Raw genomic sequence first — 24,517 nt, 5'->3', positions numbered from 1 at the left:
ATGGATGTCTTCAAGGGATTTTGTTAACTAGAAATCTGACCAGGTTTAAAAAAACAACTAAATGGAACACAACGTAGGTGCTACTCTGATCAGAATTATCTAATTCTGCTGGTTATTCTGGTGTTAGACCCAGAACTAAGCTATTTCTCAACCATGTGTTTGTTCCCTTTGTTTTTGTATGAGAGAAACATAAAAAGGAAGAAACAGTGAACATGACTGAACTACATAAATGCACCAAGCAAACATATGCATCTTTTTCCTTGTACTAATCTGTGATGTTACTGCAAAATTGAAAGGGTAAAAAATTTCAGAGGTACCTTTGATTTTTAAATTGATATTTAAAAAAAAATTTTGTTTAGTATTTGTAACAGTCAATTTGCTGGCCTTAAAACTAAAATAATTCAGAGCTGATTTGAGAGTAACCTGCTGGCTTGTTTTTTTCGATCTTTACTTTTTTTTAATGTGGTGAGGTAGGCTAGTGTTTTGCTTTCTCACTAATATTAAATTGTGATATGTATGAATATTTCATATAAAATTGTATTTTTAATATAAGTACCAGCAGAGTTTTAGTGAAGGAGTAAGAGAAAAATATAGTGTGTTATCCTGAGTTGGTGGAAATTGGACAAAAACTTACTGTCAGTCCATGGCAATGTTTTATTTCTAGATAGCATATCATTTTTATTTCTGGAACAGCATAGATTTCTGTTTGAAAATTAGGCCACTGTAACATAATCATTTTGTATTCCAGGAGCAGTGTTCCTTTAGTTGGGACTGGGGCCCTTCTTTTCCCACTCAAGGAATCTGGAAAGATGTTAGGATTGAGGCCTATAACCATTATCACCTGATTTACTTCACTTTGACTCCCTTCTTTGGTAAGCTATATACTTTTTATTGTTGTTTCACCCTTGGAATACAGATCACTTTGTTGTTAGGCTCAATTAACTGATCATTTAGGAAAGATGCTATTGTTTTATTATGACTGTGTATATAGTGCTTACCACAGCACACCCATTTAGGTCTTGAGACAGTGCTTCAGGATAGACAATAGTGATAAAAACTGTTAAAATTCAGATTTCTTTTCTTGAAGATCCCAGAACAACTTCAGACCTGGTGGTATAACTTAGGTTTGCCCTTGTTCTTCTGTTTTGGAGTTTGTTGTTGTTGTCATTGTTGTTTGTTTTGTTTTTCTTTTTTTTTTTTTTTTTTTTTTTTTACTGGCATGGTTTCACTAAGACCCCCAATAAATATGTGTCTCTTTTGTCTCATCTTCATTTAAAACAAAGGCAAAGCTGTTATGGGAATTTAGTTCCGTATTGGGAAGACAAATACACTGAGAGCAGAGTTTCAAGAGCACTGAGTTTTCAGGACTCAACATGAAGTTTGAGACAGAAGATCAGCCGTGCTATGCAAGGATAATTTGTTAAGTCTGCAATATGAGAGGATAGCCTCTTGCATTCCTGCTACCTAACCCACCTAACCGGTTTCCTGCCTGACAGGTCTTTGGTTTTCTTCTGCTTTGTCCTCCAGGTCTTGCAGCCAAGCAAAAATAGTTAATTTTCTGTTAAAGCTTTCTGTAAAAGGTAATGCGCCCCACTCTTAGAGCACCTGCATGCTTTCTTTTGCCACATGTTGAGCCCAGTCTTCAGTGGAGTAAAGGCTAGCACGTGTGTCCTCTGCACTGGGTTGAATTTCACCCCTTGGGAATAGAGTTGTTGTGTGTGAATAAAAGAGGAAGACGTCACTCCCTGGATGCTTTTAAAGCTTCCTGAAATAGCCGCAGGTCTTAGCTAGAATTAACGTGACTGGAATTTCCATGGAAAGCCCCAGCAGAGACTCTGTGTGCTGCCTAAAATTTAGTTACAGTAAAAATGTTTTCCGGTCCCTCCCACATTCCCACAACTCCACCTTCTGGTAGGTGAAGTCTTGCTCTCTGGATAAGCAGAGAGCAAATCTCTTTGATTCAGCAGACAGTGCTTTGGAACCAGAGCCAGAGCTTATTAATGTTCAAACATAAAACATTGGAAAAATAAAGAGTAAGTGAACAACTTGGATTTAAGCTGCACTTACGTTGCTCATCAGATTTGGTGTCATAGCCTTTTGACTACTGAATCTGTAAAGGATTCATTGTTCTTGATTTCTGTGCCTAGGCCCCACAGTTCAAGCAGTTCAGGAGTGGGCTGGAATTTCTTGGAGGGGAGGTAAAATGGGCTGTAATGTCTGACCCTGGGTGTGTGGGGGGTTAACCCTTTCGACATTTCTGAAAATCAGTCCTCTCTGGGTAATGCTGGGTGTGATATAACCTTGGGAACACGTTCAATGCTCTGCAAAGGCAGCAAAACCACGCCAAGGCTGAATGTAATTCTTTGCTTTTGAAAGGAGCTCTCTCTCCCTTCTGGGAGGAAGGAGAACTAAAATATATATATGAAAAGAGAAAGCAAGTAATTAATAGTTGATATAAACAAAATGTGTCTTGGTTCTAGTTTTCCATGTTTTCTTTGTTTTCTGTTTGATTTGCTTTTGCTTGGACAGATGTCCGTCTGTAATATTTAAAGTACAGGATTAGCCAGGCTATGCTTGTAGATAGATGATGTAGTTGCTAAAGTTAATGGGAAATTTGAACGTAAATTGTGAATATCCTTGACCCTGGCTTGCTTTATTCAGTAAGTTGTTCTATAAAGGAGAGGACTCTCTGAGGTAAGTGTGGAGAGATCTTGGGCAAGTCATTAACGTGTTTCCTCCACTACACTTCGGAGGTAGAAGGGACACAAAGATACAGTCTGTCAAGTCTAGACACAATGGGCCCAATTCATCCCCAGCATAACTCCATTCATTTTGTCTAGTGACTCCGGGATGAATTGGGCTCGTTTTCTGTTAATACTGTTTTTGTTTCATAGACAAAAGTGATTGTACTGCCTTGTGATTACGATCTTTCCCAAAGAGGACCATGTTCACATGAATGCTGACTAAAAGAAAATATAATGTCTGTGGGAGTTGGTGGGGAAAAAAACCCTTCCTAACGATAAAGAGTAATTGGTTTCATGTTCTCTGACTTTTGCACAGAACTCCGAAAAGCCCTGGATAGCTTTGGAATAAAAAAAAGAGTGAGTTATAAAATATCCATCACACTGTGTAGTTCTTTCCTGAGTCAGCAGATGTGGACACAGATATCAAGCGCGCTAAACAATGAAGATTAACTTCATAGGTCTGATTCAAATACAGTCTGAAAACTGTTAAATTTAAGCTGAGGGTTTTGAATTGTTTCTTTGGTGAGTGATCGTGTTAATTTATAGGTATGTAAACATAATTCCTAAATTCTCTTTTTTCTCCCCCTTCACCTAGTAAAGAGTGCTCAGCAGTGGAGTCTTGAAATTGAGTCTGTTTTTGATGTAGTCAACTGCAAGCCAGTTTCAGGTCTTGTGACTGTGAGTATTCCCAAGTTGCAAACGCAGCAAACATACAGTGTGAAGCTTCAACCTGGAGAAGGCAGCATTGTGCTGCTTGTAAACATCAACAAGGTAAGATGTGTGCGGGATCCTAGCCAAATACAAAATGTTTCCCTGGTTTCTGATGTGGCTGTCTGCCTCCATACCAGTTTTGATCCTCCTTTCTCTGCCTTTTTTGTTTCTCCCTTTAACAACTGTGCTGCACCACTTTCAGGATAGATCTTTTCCTCTCTAAAAAATAATTTCTGTGAGGCTACATAGCTCAGTGTGCAGAAGTTGATGAAGTCTTTCCCTTATCACAAAACAGAAAAATCTCATCATCACTGACCACTGTCAAATGAGCTACCTAGGTAAATAACCCTTGGATCCTGTATGTTACTTCCTATTTACTGCCAGTAGGTATCTTGTCTCCCATGCTGTTGTTTATTGGGTTGGTTGGGACTAGAACGTACTAGAATGTGCTTGGCTCTGTCTTGGCTTTCCCGAGAGAGAGGAAGCATTCTGCAAACCTTGACTGGCATAGAAGTTGGTGGAAAATTTGTGGAGTTGTGCTTGCTTACATTGTGCTGGCTTAAGGACAGGAGTAATTGCAGAAAAGTAAAGGGTGCTCTGGTGAGGGGATAACTCAATTGAAAAGAGGATGAATTTGGTGTACACCACTGTACACAGTGCTGAAAGAGGAAAGAAGCTGTCTGCTCACCTTCCAAGGGTGTTGGAAAACCATCTGGTTGGAAAACTAGCTGATGGTGCTTTCCACTGGAGCCAGCGGCGTAATGGGAGCTGCTGTCCGCTTCACTGCCACAGAGCATAGTTGGATTGATGGGTGAGCGTCGTGGTGTGAGCAGTAATTTGGGGCTTCGACAAGTCTGGCAGTTCATAACATCTGAGGGTCTGCAGTGACCTTTGTGTATTTTAGTGGCCTCTGCTAGTTTTCTCTTTTGCTGTGTAACTCTGCATTTGTTTCCCCAGGTTGAATGTATTAGGCATGTATTCCTGAGTTCTTTTGTCAGTTTGAGTAGAGAAAAAGCGTCTGTTAAAGGCAAGCAGGGTATTCAGGTTTTAATATGCACACTCAGCTGCTCGCATGCTCGTGTGCTTTGTTTTATTTTGAAACGAAAGCATAAAAATGTACAAACATAAAATTTTTGTTACTGTTGTCATTTGGCATGCAAGTTGCATGAGCAATTACAAATACACAGTTTCATTTACAAACACTTGTTAATCTCTGTTTAGCCTTTTCAGGGATTACATTAAACAGGCACTGTGATGTGAAACTTTTAAGATGGTTTTTGGTTCATTTTGTCACCCCACCCCCAAACTCAGAAGAAATTTATTAGTGGTGTATGGCTGCAAGTTTGTGAGGAAACACTCCTTCAGAGCAGAGGCAACAATGTTTTGTTATTCTTTGTACACAAAGGGCTTTGCTGCATGAATTCACAGCAGCTGATTTTACAAGAAGCCCTACAATGTGTTCTCATGTGTCAGTGAGCATGACGGAGCTCTTACTCTGTACAACAGACTTGCATGGCGCATGTTAAATAGAGAGACCTCGCCAGAAATTTATTCCTAGCTGAGAGCTCATTACAGGTTCTGTTGTGAAGCTGGTGGATGTTTGGGTGGTGTGTGCCACCCGAGATGTGCAGCAGTCTTCCTGCGATCGCCACACAAAGTGCTGTATTGCTAACATGACAGCATTTTGCTTATCAGCTAATGGTGAGCATGGGGATGACATCATTAGTGGCCAATGAGACACTCCATCCGCGCTCGGCGGCTGCAAACGCTCCCTCATTGTTGGGGCACGCACTGATTTTTGTGCTTCCATTTGTATCCCTGCAACGTAAGCATTAGCACTCCCGTACAAGCAGTTACGATAATTCCAGATCACGGAAGCTGAAATGTTAGTAGGTGTATCAGTGATTATGTTGAAGTATGGCTACAGCAAAACATATTGTTGAGCTGCTCTCTGGCCTCATTTTGTTTGAAAAGATTGAGGTGCTCCTTAGGTGACTCTTATTCAGCTGGGATCCATCCATTGTTTGATTGCATGAATTATTGCTTTCTTTCCATGATTTTTGTGTTGTGCGCTTAACTGACAAATTTTGGCAATAGGATTGAGCAGCAGAAGCACACTGTTGGTATGAAGATGTAACTATAGGAAATTCATTACGTAATATTACTCTGTGACCAAGTTGTACTATCATTCTAGAGGTAGGTTTTTTATATTTGTAAAAATATAAAAAACTTGATAGAGTAGTAATGAGATGATTAAAAAACATAGAAACAAAGCAGAAAGCACTGAAAAGAGAGAATGAAACTTTGGCTTTGACTTAAAAGCTAGACATAACTGAAACAATCAATGTGGTCACATATTACTAAGATCACTTTTGAAAAGTGTCACCTCTGTATACTGAATATTGCATATGATAGATAAAAGGAGCAACTAGGAAAGGCAGATATAGGAAGAAGGTGCTAAACTCCTGATGATCAGAGGGAATTGCTGTTTTTATTACTAATGCTTTATGGTGCCTGGAAGAGATCTGGTCATGTCTTACGTGACTGTTATTTGGTGCCAATTCCTCCATAGTGCCTAGAGGCTAAACAAGAAGGAATCCCCATTGCAGTGGTCAGAGCTGGGACCTGCTTCTCCCTTGGAAGCCTGCAGTGTAAATGGACTTGGTGAAACAAGGAGGAGTGGTGTGGTACAAAGGCTAGTGAACAAAGTCTACCCTAAAACTCAGATATTTTAAATTTTGGAGGAATGTTAGGTCAGTGTACCTCAGCTGAGGGATAACTGCTGGATGTGTGTGTGTGTGTGTGTGTGCATGTGTATGCATGCTCGTGGCCTGTTGTGGACACAAGATGAAGTGACAGCTTGTACCTCATAGGAAGAAATCATACTTTTCTCTAAGGTATGAATACTTTTCACCCTGCAGGCGCAGTTGATTGAGACATCCCAGTTACCATAGCTCAGCTGAGGAACATAAACTCGTTAGGCTTGTAGTATTTCACTCAAAGGTGTCTAAACCCCCTTGCTGCATGTTATGCCTTGTTTCATACACACTGCTCTGACCCTCTTTGTTGTACGTTCAAGAGTGCTACAGTAGAGACTTGGTGGCCAAATGGACATGGAAAACAAACTGGATACAACATGACGACAATTTTCATCATGGAGGCAGGATACAAGATTGAGAAATTTTCCAAGGTGAGCCCTTCAACTTGATTATGGCCAGCAGTGCACTAATGTTAGGACACCTGCTCTGCATGGCAGGTATCTAGAGCTTTTGGACGTTTTCGTGGTTTGTGATTTGCATGTCAGGACATTAATGAGAAATAAGAGTTTTCTAATGTCACAATACATATTTATTAAACTGTTTTCTGGCAGCCTTGACCTGTGTAAGCACTTTCACTTGCATTCAGACTGGAAGATGGCTTACAATTATTTGGAAACCTCAGAAAAGATGTTTGCTTTTTCTTAAATTTTCTGCCTTAAGAAATAAAAGCACTCTTTGACTTGAAATATGATATTGATGGTTTTGTGTCATGTACTAAAAAGTCCTTTTAGATTTATGTAGATTAGTGTGGAGAGAGAGGTTTATCACTGAGATTTTTCTTATTAATTCAATGTTTTAAAAAATTGTGGAATAGGGTATATTTCTTAAAAAGCTAACATAGCTTCATTTATTAGAATATGATAGATGTGCTTCATTTTTTAGAGGAGTGTAACGTGACCACCAAAGTAGTATTTAGGGATATTTGTGTAAAGATTCCTGGAACATGCTGGCTGTGTAACTCTCTGTGCATTGTTTATTTAGAAGCCTAGAAGAGGCGATCTTCAATCATCCATTGAAAAAAAACATACAAATTAGACTGGGCCTCTCATGCTATCAGCACATGGAAACAGCCAAGTAAATGTATGCATTTATTAGGTAGTTCTCATGTGAATTGCTTCACTAAAAGCTACTCTGGTCACCAGGCTTCTGAAACTGCTATTCTTTGTAACATTTATTCTTGTGAAAAATCGTAGGAAAACCAGGGGCTTCCGGAGTCCTAGTCTTTATAAGGTTAGGCCTTTAGTTTGATTTTTAAAGTCCAAATAATAATTCCTTGTATTATTAGTGGTACAATTTTGAAATAAGGAATTAAAAAACAAAACAAAACAAACATAGCATATTACACTTGGAAAAACAAGTTGTAGGAAATACGGCTATAAAGCAGGAAAAAAGGAAAATTTCATTGTTACTATGTGAAACCTATACGGTGATAGGGGAGTTAATTGATTCCACCTGGGCAGTTGCATCAGGATACTTCACAGAGCACTGTAGCTTTTGATTGTAGGGACTTCATAGTCTACAAAAGATACTCAGATGCTTCCCCCCACCCTTGAAGTCTTTTATCAGATCCCACTGTCCTTAGCTTGGACTGGTTTGGTTTCTGCTATGTTAGAGTAGTCTCCAAGATGTTAACTAATCCTTTGGGAAAACGTCTGGGTAGCCTCCTGGTTTGTAGTTGTGGAGAGCGCTACAGGCTCTAGCCAGCTGTGCTGGGAACCCTTGGCTGAGGAAGTACCTACTCCTTTTGAGAGCAGCAGGAAAAAACAAAACGGAGTATGGCCAACATCCTGTACAGGCTTTTTTGTTGTGCTTTGTTTTCCCTATCTGAATTGTTTGGTTTGAAGTTTGTTTCTCAGGATAACGTGAAACAGAGTCATAGCCAGAAGTTATCATAGAATGAAACTGGTTTTCTTGGGAGAAGGCATATCCTACTCTGTCTGTTACTGACGAGTTGCTATCCCAACATCAAGGATCTTATTGCCTCTTTCATTACCTCTTGAGAGATTTGTTTGTTTCTGGATTCCGTTTTCCTGTCTTTGTTTATGTTTATTTCTTCTTTGTTATAATCAGATTTTTTTTTTTTAATTTTGTGATGCTATTTTAGTACTTGGAAGATTGTAACCTACAGCTGTGTTCCTCTGCTTTCCTCTATGCTCTCTTTTCCCCCAAGTCTTTTAGCATGACTTCCAGAAATCTTTCCTTTTGACTTCTTAGTTTTCACACTGCTTTCATGCTGTGTGCTAATTTGTTAAGTCACCAGGGTGTTCTGTGATCTTGTTTCAGCTCTGGGCATCTTCATCCCTGTTGCTTTTCTCTTTCATGTAAAACCTGGGAATCCCAGATGTGTTCAGCAGGCCCTTACTGGGTACGAAGCCTTTGAATGTGACCCGTGTGACTTCTTAATTGTGTGCAGAACCAGCTGACTGTTGAGGCTGTGGTGGCTACACGGTTTCCTCTGTGTGCTCCAAGACTGGGAGAAGTGTTCAGGTACTTGGGGAGCAACATCTGTCAGTCAGCCAGCCAGGTTTCAAAGTCATCAGAGTCAGAAGGATGCATAACTAAGTGTGCCAGATCCCAGCTGCCTCCCACAGGCCTTCTTTCGCTCCTCTTTCGCTCCTCTGTGGCAGAAGGGAGCTGCCGTAGGAACGGGAAGAAGTGCTGTGTTATCAGGTTGGCCCTTGGGGAGTGATGGAGTGGGAACACAAACGCACTGAACCCTAGAGGCCTGGGAACGTGAGATGCTGCTGAGAAGCTGTTCCCTGCGCTCGTGCTTTATGGGTGGTCCTGGCTGGGCGTTTCAGTCTCTCAGATTTGGCCAGTTGCACGAGATCCACTTGAGCATGAATAAAGCAATATCACATTACTTCTGTTGGTAACCTAAGTGCTCTGTTACAAATGCACTTTGAGACAGTCCCAACCTGCTTGATGGCGTCCATTAAGAGGACCTCCCAAATACTTTGGGAACCCTGACTATAAATCCCATTCCTTTTTTTTTTTTTTTTTGTGGCACAAAGGAGTCATGCTAGAGATTGAGGAGTTTTTCTCCAGGTAATTGAATTGACTGGAGGAAGGTCAGAAGTTTTTAGCTAGTGTAGAATATGGTACTCATGATGTAGTTTTTCTTTAGTAGCCTTCAGTATTGAGGGGAACTGTGAAAATGTCAATGAAATGTTGGGCATTTTATTCAAGTTTTCATGTTAAAATAAATATGCAAAATAGCAAATTGTAGGAATAGATGCAAGATTCCTGTCCTAAAGCTAAATTTGTCCTGCTGTCCTGTGCTCAGCTGACCCAGTGTACAGCAGGATCATGGCAGGAAAAAAGGAATGGCAAACTCTGTCCTCAGAACACCTCTGTGTGCACAGAGATACTGGACAGGGAGTCAGAAATGCCCTCTCAGTGGTCTGATTTTGTAGCTTTCCTTTAACTGGGAATTTCTTCAGTAGTAGTACAGAGGCTGAGCCCCACTTGCCAGTAATCTGCTGTTGCTCCTGGGGCAGCACTGTAAAACACTGTAGCACTTGGGGCAAGATCCAGAGATATTTCCTTTTGTGTCTGTGTTTTGGTCATTGACATGATGCAGAGGGGGGTTAGTCTGAGGTCAGTGATCTCTAGTCTCCACTTGGGCATCTAGTTGGTCATGTGCGTTGCCTCTGTCGGGGGGTTTAATTAATCATTGTCCAGTTGACTAAGAAACACCAAAGAGGAAGCAAGCAGAGCAGAGATTTTCTTTGTCTTTTCCTACCACTGGAAATAATATTCTGTCTGCGTGATTTTTGATAAGATGAAAAATATAAAAACACAGTCATGCTGTGGGATTGTTCAGTTCCCTTTTAAACTTCAGTCTTGTTTGGTGTGTGAAATAGATAATTACATTTAGAGTTACATAGAATTACATTTTCATCTTAAAGGCAGGTATATCATTTGTGCTCAGCTAGGTTAATTTTAGCTTGGTTTACTTGTTCCAACTGTAGCTGCGCTAGAGAGAGAGCTGTCTGTACTCTGCAACCTGACCTTTTGAAAAAGGTGTAGCAAATAGTCATTTGAGGGAGAAGCAGTTGCTAATTTAATGGTAGCCTAGAACAACCCAGGTTCCTGCCCTCCAGACCCAAACTTGTTGTTTGGAGCGTGTTGGCTGAAATTCTCCATTTGCTTTCCTTCTCTTTCTTTAATTTCCCAGCTTTCTCCCTGTGGTAGGGAGCAATGAGTACCACAAGGAAAAAGAGTTTTCTTTCCAGTCTAGACAAGTTGAAGTGGAACAAGGATACAGGAGAAAAAGAAGCCCAGGATCTCCCTTGATGAGACACATTCCATAATATTTTGCAGCTGCACAGGTGCATAAAATAGCAGCTGCTCTCCATCTGTCCTGGGACAAGTAGAGGAGAGACCTCTACAAATACGGGTGCAGTACAAAGTATTATTGCAGTCAACTAACTGTTCTGTTGTGACTGTGCCTTTATCTGGAGTGACCTTTAACACCTTACACAGAGTTAGTTGTTATTTAGCTGAACTGGTCTCTGTGAAACCTTATTCCTGAGCATGCTGTTCAAATACAGCTGCGATGGCCAGAGGGGCCTTCGCTTCCTGTCCAGCATTTGTATTTGCATAGGTATCTCTTTCCCTTTAATTGCTCTGCCTATTAAAAAGGTGTCATTTCAGGGAATAGGAAAGAAGCACACTTTGCTTTTACTGGATGAACTGCAAGCTAAGCATTCAGAGAAAAGACTTACCTCAAAGTTCCTGCGGTCTCATTCCATAAGGAGAGAATTGCAAACTGAATGCCGTGTTTAATCTAATGCAACCTCTGCATGTCTCTCACTGGTCCCCAGCTGAACATATGATTGAATTCTGCAGCAAACAGACATGCACTGTGTGCACTCATACACGTGCACACACATATACTCATGCGTGTGCTTTTGTGCTCGTGCATTTTCTCTCTCTCCCTTTTTCTTTCTGTCTGTATCTTCTCCTAACGTGTTACTAACTTTCAAAAGTGGAGAAGTTTATCAGTAGGATTTTTTTGCCCTGTTACAGTGCATTTTAACCAAGCAGGAATTTAGAGATGAAACCATGTCTTGATTTCTTGACGTATTCTAAGTTTTCAGCATTCAGTTAAATTACTTTCATTGTGTTTTTTCTGATACTTTCTCTTTTTGTCTGCTTTAAACTGAAGTTTCATGTCTTCACAGGCCTATTTTCGGACAGTAGAACTTGTTCAGGAGCCTATTTCTGGGTCACCAGGTCTCAGTTTCTACTTCAGAATCAATGGCCGACCCATTTTCATCAAGGGCTCAAACTGGATACCAGCAGATTCTTTCCAGGACAGAGTGACCTATGACACGTAAGCCACATTTGATATTCTCTAAGGAGAAAGGATCATCTTTATCTTCTCCTGATTCTCTACTGAAGGATGGTGTTGGGGGCTGGGACTTCTTTCAAAGTCAGACACTAATTGTTGTGGTCCAGGGGCCTCAGAGTTGGGGCTTAATTCATATTAATAGATTTGAGTGATGTTCAAGGCAGCATTCAAGTGTTTCTTGTCTGCAGCACTACTGGCATTTCAGGCTGTTTTAGAGATGATCCTCAGGCTGTCTCACGTTAGTGCCTGAGATGTGCTCATTGGTACTCAGAGGCTGGGGACCTGGAAGTGCATTTCAGCAATGCCCCAACTCATCTAGTGCAGGGAGATGTAACTGCATACCAGCCTCTTTTCCTGTCTTGCTCCAGCCTCCTTGCATTTCACTGACAGTGCCCCACAGGTGCAGGTGGGATGGAAGCCACGTTGTACTTGGACTGTCTCCTTGTTCTGGGTGGTTGGGGAACCTGAACACCAGGTCGTGCCATGGTATGCATCCACATGCAGTTTAGAGGCAGGCAGAATGAATAAAGAAGAATTGATGGGGCCCGAATCCCATAAGGTGGGATTCAGAGCCCCAGAGTCTTTCTCCTGTTCCCCCTTTCTCACTGTGCATTGTGGAACTTGGGTAGAAGGTACAGATTTCTGAATGTGTTTAGAAAAAGTTGGAGAGAATTTGAACTTGCGATTGATACTTAAAGCAAGTAGTATCTGAGGACGGAAGAGCTACCTGATTAATAAAATACAATATTTCTAAATCTGGTCCTCTAAATACTTCTGTAAAAGCACTTACTTGCATGTGCCACCCCATCTATTTTGTAAGTGATAACAGGACCAAGTAACTACTTCTGCACATAAATTGCTTTTTCAGAGCTCTGTGCAGACATGTACAGATTTAGAAGGTATCAAAAAAGGCCGGTTTCTATTGGAGTAAAGTCTTGGATTGTGCTAATGATGAATATTTGGGGTTTCTTTTTGGCATAACCTAAGAAACTCCTAAATGATGTAGTTTCACAAAACATGTATTAACATCTTTTTGTATTTGACAGATTATGGCTACTCTTGAAGTCTGCAGCAGATGCTAACATGAATGCACTCCGGGTCTGGGGAGGAGGAGTATATGAGCAAGATGAATTTTATGAAATTTGTGATGAGCTAGGAATAATGGTAAAAAAAAAAAAAAATAGAGATCACATATTTAAAAAACTGTCAAGAAATTGTAAATAAAAACTCCCTGGATGAACAAAGTAGGAGAATTAATATATAAATTCTGACTATCTTTCAAACGGACGTAATAGAGTAGAAACCTGAAAAGTCAGATCAACCTGGTTTTGTGTGTGTGTTTTTGTTTGTTTGTTTTTTGAGCAGTTGCTCATTACTGAGTCTGTCTGTTGAAATGAGCAGTGATGTTTTGGAGTCTTTATGTTAGAACCCCAGCTTGTATTTTACCCTTATAACTAAGGCTGCAACTCTATGCTCCTTACTTCTCCCCACCACCCTTCCCAATCCAGAATCTCAGCTTCATCCCCTTCCTTTCTTCCCTGCTGTCTTCCCCCCTATCTCTTACGTTTCCCAAAATCAGAATTAGACTTGTGCCGTTAACTCAGTGTCTCCTATCCCTTGTCAGACCAAAACTCTTATCTTTATATACTGTACCTCTCCCCCAGTTCTACATTTCCTCCTCTCTAGGGAGAGAATGAAAGAAAAAATAGATGGCTGAGGGACTGATACTAGTGATGTCACTTGATGCAGGAAGATGTTTACACTGTAATGATGAGCACAATATAAGAACTTTTGTAGATTATAGGCCTGAAGTAGGCATCAACAGGGACTTGCAGCACTCGGTCCAGTAATTGTCTGTAGTAGTGCATGGGGGGTGTTATTCTCAAGCTCAACCAATACTTGCCCCCCTCCTCCCTTCCCCCCACAGCCAGGCCATGGGGCCCTGTAGCTGTGTTTGGTACTTACTCATGTGAGAACAGCCCTGCTGAAACCTTTGAGTGCTTGAGTGTATGCCCCAGATCGAGCAAAGGCCTTGCAGTCTGACCTCAATGAGGATTTAAGGTGTGCTGTATTTGAATTTTGTGCTTTCAGCCAGCTCTGAGTAATCAAAGTGCTGAGGAAGGAGGTCATGCTTTCCCTGCTGTGGAAATGGATTTTATTTCTTTTGAAAAGTATTTTCTCCTGTACAGCTATAGCTGAAAAAATTTTTTTGCTCCAACTTTCTAGAAAAAACATTTAACTTGGCCTGAGGCCAAGCGTGGAAGGTCTCACCCAAAGGGACATTTCAAACAAGCCGTAATTGAGTATAAATCTAGCTGCAAGGAGAACACCTGCTGAAAACACTGATGATCCTAGATGAGTACCTTTCAATATATGAGCTTGGAGGCACATGTTAATAAGTTTTGATGAAATAATGGCTAGATGAGTGAAGGCCAAGCTGCATCTGCTATTAAAATCCCAAGAAGCGGGTTAGGTCTTACTCTATAGCATAAAAACAGGAAAAAAGTATGTTGTGATTTTAACTAGGGAATTGTAAGGTTGATATCCTTCTGCCATCTGTGCTTGGTGGGTGGAAAGAAAAAAAAAAGGATGTAACATCTATTTTAGTCATCAGAATGAGTGCCCTGATTTTCAGGGCTTCTGGGTACTTGTCGTTCTTTCGTTTTTGACACTTGGCATCTAAGTAGGCCACTTAGATCAGTGCTTGTGCAGTGATCAATGCAAGATTTAGATCTTATTTAGCAGCCAAAATAGCAAGAAGATGCTGAAAATCGGTCCTTATCCTGAAGGATGGGAACCGTAGATGTTAGAGGCTTTTGGTTATGTTTCTTCTGATGGTCTTGCAAGGGCATAAAAATGCTTCCGAGTCAAACTGTGCTTAAGGGAAAACAGCGATGATTCACTGAGGGAAATAGAGTTTCTTTTCATACAGAGAGTTTTGACTGCACACAATTGCTGAAGGATTCTGAATAGTTCTTTAGTGATAGCTTTGCTTTTTCCTGTTAGACCTTTATAGCTATTAATGGATCCATTCCCTCCCGCTGACCTATTCCCTATCTTCAGTTTTCTTAGTGAATGGAACACTGAGTGAGTCATGGAGAAGCACTTTCTTACTGCAAGCACACAACTGCACGAGGATCTGGGTTGGCTCTCTTCCTTTTTTATGTGGTATAGTGTTCAGAAAAGTGTAATCTGCTGGGGAGGACTCACCCCTTCAGGTTCATGTGCTCCTCAAAGAGATCTTTCCATTAATATTTGTAAGATAGCCAGGACTCTCTAAAAATGTAAATTAAAAAAGTAGAACCTGTAAAACAAACAATCTTATCCATCTCATTAGGCTGCTTCGTTTCTCCTTTTTTCTAATGCTGGAAGATAAAAATGAAGGAGTTTACTATTGAATCAGAAGCCTTGCTTTTCTGTAATTGTATCTTATTGATCTTTCTTTGATGAGAACGATCACCATACTGTTAGAGGATCTAGTTTGTTTCTTCCCCTGTAACTGGGTAAGATCTGTTCCTTTTAACATCAGTTTGCAAATTTGCTGTGGAAGTATTTTGTTAGGAAGTACACTTGGAGCTCTGTTAAGTGTGCTCAATATCACATCGGAAGAATTATTCCTTTTAATAAGTACTTGGGATTTGTTGTTAAACATGTAAAATAAGCAGTAAATACAAAATTGTTCTTTTCAGCTAGAGACTGTCCCACGTTCATGTTTGAGCAGAGCATGTATTTAACTATTTTGTTGAAACCTATTGAAATCCATCTTATTGCGAAGTGTTCTTCTGATCACTGAAGGCTGGCAGGGTCTGGTTCTTCAGGATAAATAGTTTATAACTCTAATATTTAGGAAAATCATTATGGAGTGTGTACATGCTGAGCTCCATGGAGAATGCGATTGTTTTAGTGATACTTTTCAAGTATAACAAATTAAATATTTCAGCATCGTTCTTTTTGAGACAAAAAATTTCTGCCTGAACAAAGGGTTGTGCATCCTGAAAATCATGTGGTGTTCAAGTATGGAAGATGATTTGCTAACAGATCTTTGTATTTTGGTTTTTTTGCCCTGTAGATTTGGCAGGATTTTATGTTTGCATGTGCACTATATCCAACTGATCAGAATTACTTGGAATCGGTAAGAGCAGAAGTTACTCATCAGGTATGTTGTCTCTATGTGTCTAAGATCTGTTTCCCATTAGCTAGTTTTGATTGATTATAAGATTTAGGTTTGCAAAAATGCTTATTTGAAGGCATTTTTTAGTGTACGTTTAGGTAGCAGGCACAAAAACTACCTTGCTAAATCCTCTGTAACTTACTCACAGGAGTGGTCAGCCAAGCAGAGGTGCAGGCCTTTCTCATGTCCACACTGCCCTCTTCTCCAGGGTGTTTGATTAGGAGCACTCACTGAGAGACTGAGCTCAAATGCTAGCAAGGTGCCACAGCACAGAATTCACCCCTCACATGGGGCTGAGTACATGGAGGTGGAGCTAACGGAGCATATATGGCGGATGTATGTCAGTACGTGAAAATTTTGGCTCTTTATAAAGGCACTTTACAAATGTTTGAGCCTGAATTGGAGCTGGAGGAATGGCAAACAGTGTGAATAAAACCACATGAATTGCAGGCTCTTGGGCTTGTAATTCAAGTAGTAATAAAAGTTTGTTTGTTTCAGGGGAAGTAATTTTACTTGACTTCTGAAACTATGATGTGTATTTCAGATAAGGCGGTTGAAATCCCATCCATCAATTATTTTGTGGAGTGGCAACAATGAAAATGAAGCAGCAATTGCAAGCAACTGGTTCTCCATACCTTATGCTGACAGAGACGTCTATATCAGAGATTATGTGATGCTTTATGTGAAGAATATCCGAGAAATAGTTCTTGCGGTAAGTGGTCTGAAGAAACTAACAGGGGATATGGTTTGGCAGAAGGTTTTAATGTTTGCAATTTGGGTGTTGGTTTTTTGTTTTTTTGTTTTTTATTCTTTTGGGAAACGAAATACAGCGTATTATTGAGGAATTGCACTTCCCAAGCGCGTTTAAAGAATTTTTAAAACTGAAGAGTAATCCACAAAGTAAAATAAACCAAAAAAGAAGTTAATGTCTTTATTGTTCTGTGATATATAAAGAAGACCTGAAAATTTAGTGAATTTTGCTTTTCTTCTTCCTCCTGTTTTTTTTCCTTCCACAAATGACTTTGCTTGCACTGGACAAAAAACTTTTTGCTCATTGATTAATTAACCTAGACAGTCAGATCTCCTTTACGATGATTTTGTTGAAGGATACCTAAAAAAGGATCTAATAATCCCCAAGCCATCTAATAGCAGCTGAAGAATTTCGTAAAGACAACATTTCTCCAGTGTGCTCTTCCAGTATTTGACTTAAGTGTTTGGCTTAAGCAGGTCAAAGAAAAGCTACGCTAAACACAGTTCTTCTGGTGCTGTTTGGTTATTGTATTGTTTTTAGAAGAAAAACAGGCTAATTGTGTTTAACAATGAAGGAAGGCAAAATAAAATATTTGAGACAAGACTTAAACTGCGGGCATGCAGACAGAAGCATCGGAAATCCACGATGAAGTCCACTGTGATTTGGCGCTACCCATTTGTGCAGGTTTTGTAGTTTTACTTCTCTTCCTAGAAGTATTGCAGTTCCTCGTTATTTTGTGGAATCTACTTTTAACTAACTTTTATTTGTATATGTAGAGTGAAACTGATTTGAAAATCCCAATTTGACATTGCATAGCTAGATAGGGATTAACAAACATAATGCTTGAACCACAGGTGAGTATTCTGAACTCCACTGTTAGCTGAGAGCTTTGTGAAGTGAGGAAATGTTGTGAAATTTGTATTTTGTCCAATTAGAACTTACCTCTTTAGCAAGAAAGTATGCATTTTGCATTTTTGTTAACCTAAAAACACCAGTGGCCTTTTCTCTACCCAGTATTTCTTGTGCAACATGAGATTATTGACTTTTGAATATGATAATACTAGTCTAATCTCTGTCCTCTTCAGGATGAGATATATTTTGTCATGGGGCCTGTGACCAGAAGTTTCCCTGCACTAAGCCAGGCAATCAGTGTGTAGATGATAGTGATGTTACTGCTTGTAATTGCAGGCTACTGGCATTGTCAGAGTAGCTGTACTCTAAGAATTCAGTAGTCCCATTTCTTATTGGAAAGGTAGAGGTTGGGGAAGCAATAAAAATGAGGCACAATTTTGAAAGAACGTGCTAAGAAGGATCCTGCTTTTGAGTCTAGTAAGCTGAAAGGGCTAATAACTTGACTAGTATCTGCATTTTAAGTTCCTATACTTCATGTCTTGTTAGTGTATTTTTGTTTTGTTTTACAGTTAGGGTACATGTTCATCTATACTGCAAAGTGGGACAGTCTTTATTTTGTGCCCTTGGATGTATTTGCTTGGAGCTTTTAATAACAATGTTTAATATAAAATGCCACTATTCTGAACTATTGATAAAATCTGTCTCTAAAAATGCTAGTATGAGAACAGTTACACATTCTAAATATTAGTACTGTTTTAGAGTCAAGATATTAAACTGAAATATAGATGTCTGTATTTCAGTTTTTTGAACAAAGTTATCTGTAAAGGTACACTGTGCCATTTCTGTGATCACTTGCATGGGTTTGCTTGCCAGTGTATGTGCAGCAAAGTGAGGTGTTCTGGTTTGATGTTGTTTTTTAGTTATCATTCACTTGTGCAGTGTTGCTGTTCAGAAGAGACCCTCCTTTATTTTAAACCCATAAATTAACTGTTTTTGAGGGCCAGAAGGAACCATACAGTGACATAATCTAAGGTCCTGTGTAACGCAGGCCAGTAGAGGAAACCTGTAACTACTAGCAGAACTGGACTGTATCACTTAAAAAGACTTCCGAGTCTGATCTAAAGACTTCAGGGAATCCAGAATATCCTGTAGTAAATTAATTCAGCTGTTAGTTACTCATGTATTAAAAAAAAAAAGAAAAAAGAAAATGCCTAAGTGCTTTGCTGTATGGGAGCCAATTGCTGTAACTTGTGACTGTGGCAGCTCAGGCCTGTATCTGACTACAAGTAGGGCACTGAATGAATTATACCTGAAAAGGATTCCTTCAGTACTTTGTAGGATTCTGATAAAAGATTTAGTATACTAATGAGGCTATAAATACAGGCAACTCTGAATGACTTGAAATGTAACCCTTTGAATAGTCTCATCTAGCTTAACATGCAGAGCCAGCCAAAATGACAAGCTGCAATGCTACCACGCAAGCATTAGTAGCAGAACACCTTGGCTTCATTAGAACTAAATTCAGGTGACTGCCTGATAAGAAAGGGGAAAAATCATGGCTTTGTCGCTGCAAAAATACTGCAGAAGTAATAATTTTCCATAGAGGAAAGAAGTCACAGTACTCAAATATTAATGAATCTTGAGTTTATTTTTCACGAGACATGCTTTAAATAGCATTCATTAAGAATTTAGAACCATATAAAGATAGAAAATCTCTTGATGTGAGGAGAGAATCCCTTAGAACAGCAGAGCAAGTGATATTATGCCCAGCTATCCTCCAAGTACGGGAATAAGAAACTAATTAAGCAGGTGAAGATGATGAATGTCAGGATGCAAAAGGAGAATGTTTCCTGGGTCGTGACTCAGAAATTTGGCAAAGGCGTGTTCTTCCCCGCCCCCCCCCCCCCTTTCAAAATGTAGTCTGGATGCTCTCAGATGATAAAAATGAATCACTTTGAGGAGTTGTGATTTTGTTGATTATTATTATTATTATTAATTATTTAATCCCAGGAAGATAAGAGTCGTCCTTTTATTGCATCCAGTCCCACAAATGGCTTGGAGTCGGTTAAAGAAGGTTGGCTCTCCCAAAATCCTTACGATACCCACTATGGTGACACTCACTTTTATGACTACAGCAATGACTGCTGGGACTGGACATTGTATCCTAAAACTCGTTTTGCTTCAGAATATGGATTTCAGTCCTGGCCTTCCTTCGGTACACTGGAAAAGGTAAGGCTGGGCTTCCAAACCTTCCTGTCCCTTCTGTTCTCATTTAGTGAGGGCAGTGAATCACGTCCCTACAGATGACAGCATCACAGCTGTAGTTGGGATGATACATTACTAGGTTTGGTAGGGGGTAGGTGGGATAGGAGTGTGTTTTGGTGTGTAGGGAGGGGATGAAGCTGAACTATTTCTCTCCTTAATATTCAGTATATTTACCTTGATGTTGCAAGAGGAACCAATTTTAATACTATCAGTCATGTTTTATTATGGTTGCTGTTATAGGAACATTGGAGAACAGCATTGCAATTTTCTTGTAATTACCTGTTTTAAAAATTGCTTCTCCCTTCTTAACCAGTAAATGACAGTTTTTTGAGCTCTCTGGATGAAGAAGCTTATATTGATGGAAATGTTAAAGCACTTACTGTTCAACCCTGACTACTAACATAATTCCAAATTTTATCCCTCTTACACATGGCTTCCTCCTCCGTTGGATGCATACTAAAAAATACGCAATGTTGTGACTCATTACAGTAAAAAAACAGGTGGTTGTGCCAGGTAATCGAGGCTGTATTATGAGACAAGTAGCTTTAATATTAATTCTGTTTAATATATAGCTTGGTAATGATTCCCTAACATCTGTTTTCATGGACTGTGTCTAAGGGTGTGTGTGCACGTTTAGAAATGAAAGAAACCCGACATGCGCCGAATTGTGCTAAATTCTAAAATGTATTGATTTTTATCATTTTTACCAACTTCTTAACTCATCTTTAAAACAAAAAATATTTAAGAGGATTTTTGTTTCCTATTAAATTTAGGTGCTGTATACTCTACCTTATTTATCTAGTTGGAGCAGAGTTGTACTGTTTGTCTGTCCATCCGTTCAGTCGGAGATGAATATCGTGTTGAGATTCATGCATCGTTATTTAAAAGGAGTTCAGAATGTTCCTTTCAATTTGCTGGACAAAGTATATTATCTTTTCCTAAGACATAATCAGTACTTTTATCCGTATTAGCAACAATGAATATTATTCAGTCCATCCAGCCTGAAAAGGAACAAATTTGAATAAAAAGATTTTTATAGAGATTGTAATTACAATGAAAGCATAACAGTAATGGCTATGAGAGCTATACTGGATAGTTATTCTCAGTTAAAAAATGCTATTTCATGATCATTTGTTTTCAGAGGCAGACTGTCGCAGCAGATTTTGAATATGTATTACTAAAATCTTTAGCTCTATTAGCCTCTGAAACTTCTTATCCTGGAGGGAGCGCTGGCTCTTATCTTCTGAGCTACTGAATATGTAAGATTATGTCTAAATGAGTTTGACTAGAAACTGGGATTCTTTTATCTTAACTTAGGGTGTTTCTGATTTTTCTAATGAACCCAGACAAACCTTTGAGGTCCCTTGGCCAAACTCAGCCTTAGGACAAATAAGTGCCACTGAGCCAAAAGTTACTCTTGCTGATACCACAGCACTGACTCTCTGTTTTCACTTGTTCAGACAAGGAGTGTAAGAGAAGGGTGGTACTGACTCAAAACTCTTGCACAAAAGGCAGTATAGAAATGCATTACTGACTCTAATATTTTTGGATGATGGCAGAAGACTGTAATGAATATCTTTTCCTGAATATCCTGCCAGTCACTAAGAGGACAATTTGCCTTTTCATTCTGATCTTTCTTTCATGTTTTCAAAAGGTTTCTTCTGCAGAAGACTGGTCGTACACAAGCAATTTTTCCCTCCATCGACAGCACCATGAAAATGGCAATGATGAAATGATTCAACAGATTGAGCGTCATTTCAAGCTTCCCCAGAGCACAGATCCCATTAAAAAGTTCAAAGATATGATTTACCTCACTCAGGTAACAGCAGGGTCTTCAATACTGAAGTAGCTGTCAATAGGTGTTCCAATAGATACTATCAGCAGTTAAAACAGAGTATGTTCTGTTAAATAATGTGCAGTCATATCAAAACAGTTTCTGCCTTGAAGAACTGGAGAATCTAGTTTAATTTGGGACCAGCTTGCATTCCTTACTTACTGGAGGTAGACTGCAGCTTTCCTCGCAGAAGGGCTAGAATGCTTCTCAGGGAAAGCTTCATGCCTGCGTTTTCGAGAAACTGGCCAAACTGGGAGCAGGTCTCTCTGGCTGCGTGTGCTATCTCAGTCCCTGTCACCGGCTGTGCTCACTCATGAAGCTGGCGGGGATGGGCTGGACCTTCCTCATGCACAGCTCTTCCTAGAGCTATCATTCCTCTGGGCTGGGTATGTTTTGCTCTTAATGTGACCTTTCTAGGCTTACTGTTCTATTTTTGCCACAAGGAGTACACCAACATTTTTAAAGAAAACTATTTCTAGAGAAAGAAGTTCTCTGTGAAGGAGATTATTAGAAGGTTTATTTTCTATTAAGGACTCGAATATTGATGTTTTAGAGAATACTTTTTTTTATTTGAATCAGTAGATTATATTTTGCTCTTCATCTGAAGTACTAGCTTGCTTCATGCTTGTTTCTTCCTTCATGACTTCTATTCAGCTTTTAAATTAAGTAACTTTTTAATGCTATTAAGTTTAAACTTCTGTTATTTTGTGCCCCAAGAATTTCAGAAGCACCCTTGACAGGAATAACTTCACACAAATTTTAAAAGTTTGAGAGCTACCGTCATCAAGTTTTATATAAAAACAAGACAACTGGAGAATTAAAGCTCTGATGACAAGAGAACAAGGGCAGATGATGCTGTGAAATTGAAGGCAGGGATAAAACTTGCACTGTGAAGTCCTGACCCAAAAAACTATGAGGGTTTTTGCAGGGTTACGTCTGCCAAGGCCTTAGTGATAGATTAAACAGTTTAAAGATCCCAAAATAAGGATAGCAGAAAAGATAAGGAGAGTAAATTTGGCTCCAGTAGTTACCTAGAAATGCTAACCTTACCTTTTGGGCTGGCTTAAAGAATAACTTTTTCCTTCATTTTGGGTGAGTCTAGTAATATGTTTTCTGAAGAAACTAAGTTCATTTTTCTTTTATTGCCCTTTTCGTCCTGGGCACTGCTTGCTTGGCTTCTGTTGAGAATTTGGCCAGTGAAAAATTCTGGAAAGTGTTTTTTACAGTTAACTGTGGGGAGAGAGAGAAGTAGGAGTGCAGGTGAAAAGGGGTTGTTCTTCAGGTGCACAATTCTGACTGTGTCCTGGGGATGTGTTGTATGTTCAGAGTATAGGGACCTGGTATGATTAAAGACGGAGGCTTTATACTATCTGCATGGTAACGAATGCAGGAAGTAGTGCAGCGTATCATCTTGCAGCTCTCAAGTGTGTTCCCCCCTGCCCCCTTTTCATTTACCTTTCAAAGACAGTCCCTGTTGCACTGTGATCTTTGCAGAATGGAAGGCAGGAATGGCCCCTCCAGGGTTTCTCTAAAGATACAGCTTGTAAAGCTGTTGGGAGTCACTAGGAAGAAATCTCACACGAGCACAGGCCCGCTGCATTGCTTGCATATAGTCTTCAGGGCTTGAGTTTGAAGTTATATGCTGGTACTGTGAACTCTGTGTTTTCTGTAAATATATACATGTGATTTGAAAGTAAAGTACACTGAAGATTATTATTTTTTTTTATGTATTTGTTGACCAAGGTGATGCAGGCTCAGTGTATAAAGACAGAAACTGAATTCTATCGTTTTAGTCAAAGTGAGATAATCAAGGGAGAAGGACATACAATGGGTGCGCTGTATTGGCAACTTAATGACATCTGGCAGGCGCCTTCATGGGCTTCCTTGGGTAAGTTTTGCAACAGTCGTGTGGTAAGATACACCACGTATCAGGCTTGTTTTTCTTTTCCTTCACTGGAAATATCAGAATAAGAAGTAAGGTTCTGCATTCTGTGGGGGCAACATTGTAAGTTTTGCACATGTTTAAACAGATTTAAAACAGATTTAGTGCCACCAACTCAGCCATTTTTAGAAAGGTCTAGTTTAGGAAATTCAAAATTGCTTATAACTCGTAATTTCTTTTAAAATATGTGGTTTTTTGTTTAAGCAATGTTCTCATTTTCCCTAAGGAAATAATCCTTGAAGACAGATGAAGCCACCTACTGGGAAGTAGTGATGTTAAGGGTAGATTCTCATTGTAAGGTGAACTTCCAACTGCCATTGCTTTGTTATGTAGAACTTGATCTTCCTGAAACTCTGATGTGTTATCCAGCCTTTTCCAGAGAAGTTTTGTATTTTTTTGGAAGAGTTCTTCTGAAATTGGACATTTCTAAGAATTACTCTGTTTCCAAAAGAGCCTGTCCTGGAAATGCCCGGTTATATTTATTGGCTGTGCTGTGTGGATGCATATGTGTGCCATGTCACCCTGGATGAAAATAGAAAGAGGGCTAGTGGGATGAGAGGGTAACATGAAGAGCTTATACGTTTAGTTATACTTTTCATAATCCCAACGATTTTAATTTCCAGACCCCCCTGCCAAGGTAAAATGATAAAAACTTTTCCCCTCAATTAGCAGCAGTGCATTGCAAAAATCCTGTGCAACTTCGGTGCTGTTTTCAGCGGGATGATAGTGTCTAAAGGCGAGATATCTAGATTTCTTCGGTAGTCAGTCTGGAGAGATTGGTTATCTCCAGAGTGTGATTCATCATGTTCACAGCTGTCTAATAAGTGGGATGAGTTATCTTCCCTATGCTGAATTTAATTTTCATAAAACTTCATATGACATCTCTCACCTAGCATAGAATTGTTTCTCCTGAGAAGTTCCTTACAGGAAAAGACAAGATGACGAGCTTAGCTTTTTGCATAACTTATTAAACAGTCAGTTTCAGGTGAGGTGAATCACTATTTGTGACTAAATTATTCTGCTAATAAGCTATCTAGCTAAACTACATGTGATAGCTCCATTTGTGTAT

The 24,517-nt window shown here is 39.6% G+C and overlaps 1 protein-coding gene across 1 annotated transcript in view; it reads left to right on the top strand.

The window, feature by feature from the left end:
• Positions 1-24,517, top strand: part of MANBA (mannosidase beta) — a 46,488-nt gene that overhangs the window by 12,351 nt on the left and 9,620 nt on the right. The window contains exons 5-14 of the mRNA XM_064510541.1: positions 749-872; positions 3,340-3,515; positions 6,535-6,645; positions 11,464-11,615; positions 12,680-12,797; positions 15,703-15,789; positions 16,349-16,516; positions 19,418-19,636; positions 21,327-21,491; positions 23,250-23,394. Coding sequence (XP_064366611.1) covers positions 749-872; positions 3,340-3,515; positions 6,535-6,645; positions 11,464-11,615; positions 12,680-12,797; positions 15,703-15,789; positions 16,349-16,516; positions 19,418-19,636; positions 21,327-21,491; positions 23,250-23,394 — 1,465 coding nt within the window. The remainder of the gene's footprint in view (positions 1-748; positions 873-3,339; positions 3,516-6,534; positions 6,646-11,463; positions 11,616-12,679; positions 12,798-15,702; positions 15,790-16,348; positions 16,517-19,417; positions 19,637-21,326; positions 21,492-23,249; positions 23,395-24,517) is intronic.

Source organism: Dromaius novaehollandiae, chromosome 4, assembly GCF_036370855.1.
Source record: "Dromaius novaehollandiae isolate bDroNov1 chromosome 4, bDroNov1.hap1, whole genome shotgun sequence".
In the NCBI taxonomy this organism is placed as follows: Eukaryota; Metazoa; Chordata; class Aves; order Casuariiformes; family Dromaiidae; genus Dromaius; species Dromaius novaehollandiae.
Note: the sequence above shows the minus strand (reverse complement) of the source record. Positions and strands in the feature narration are given on the sequence as shown.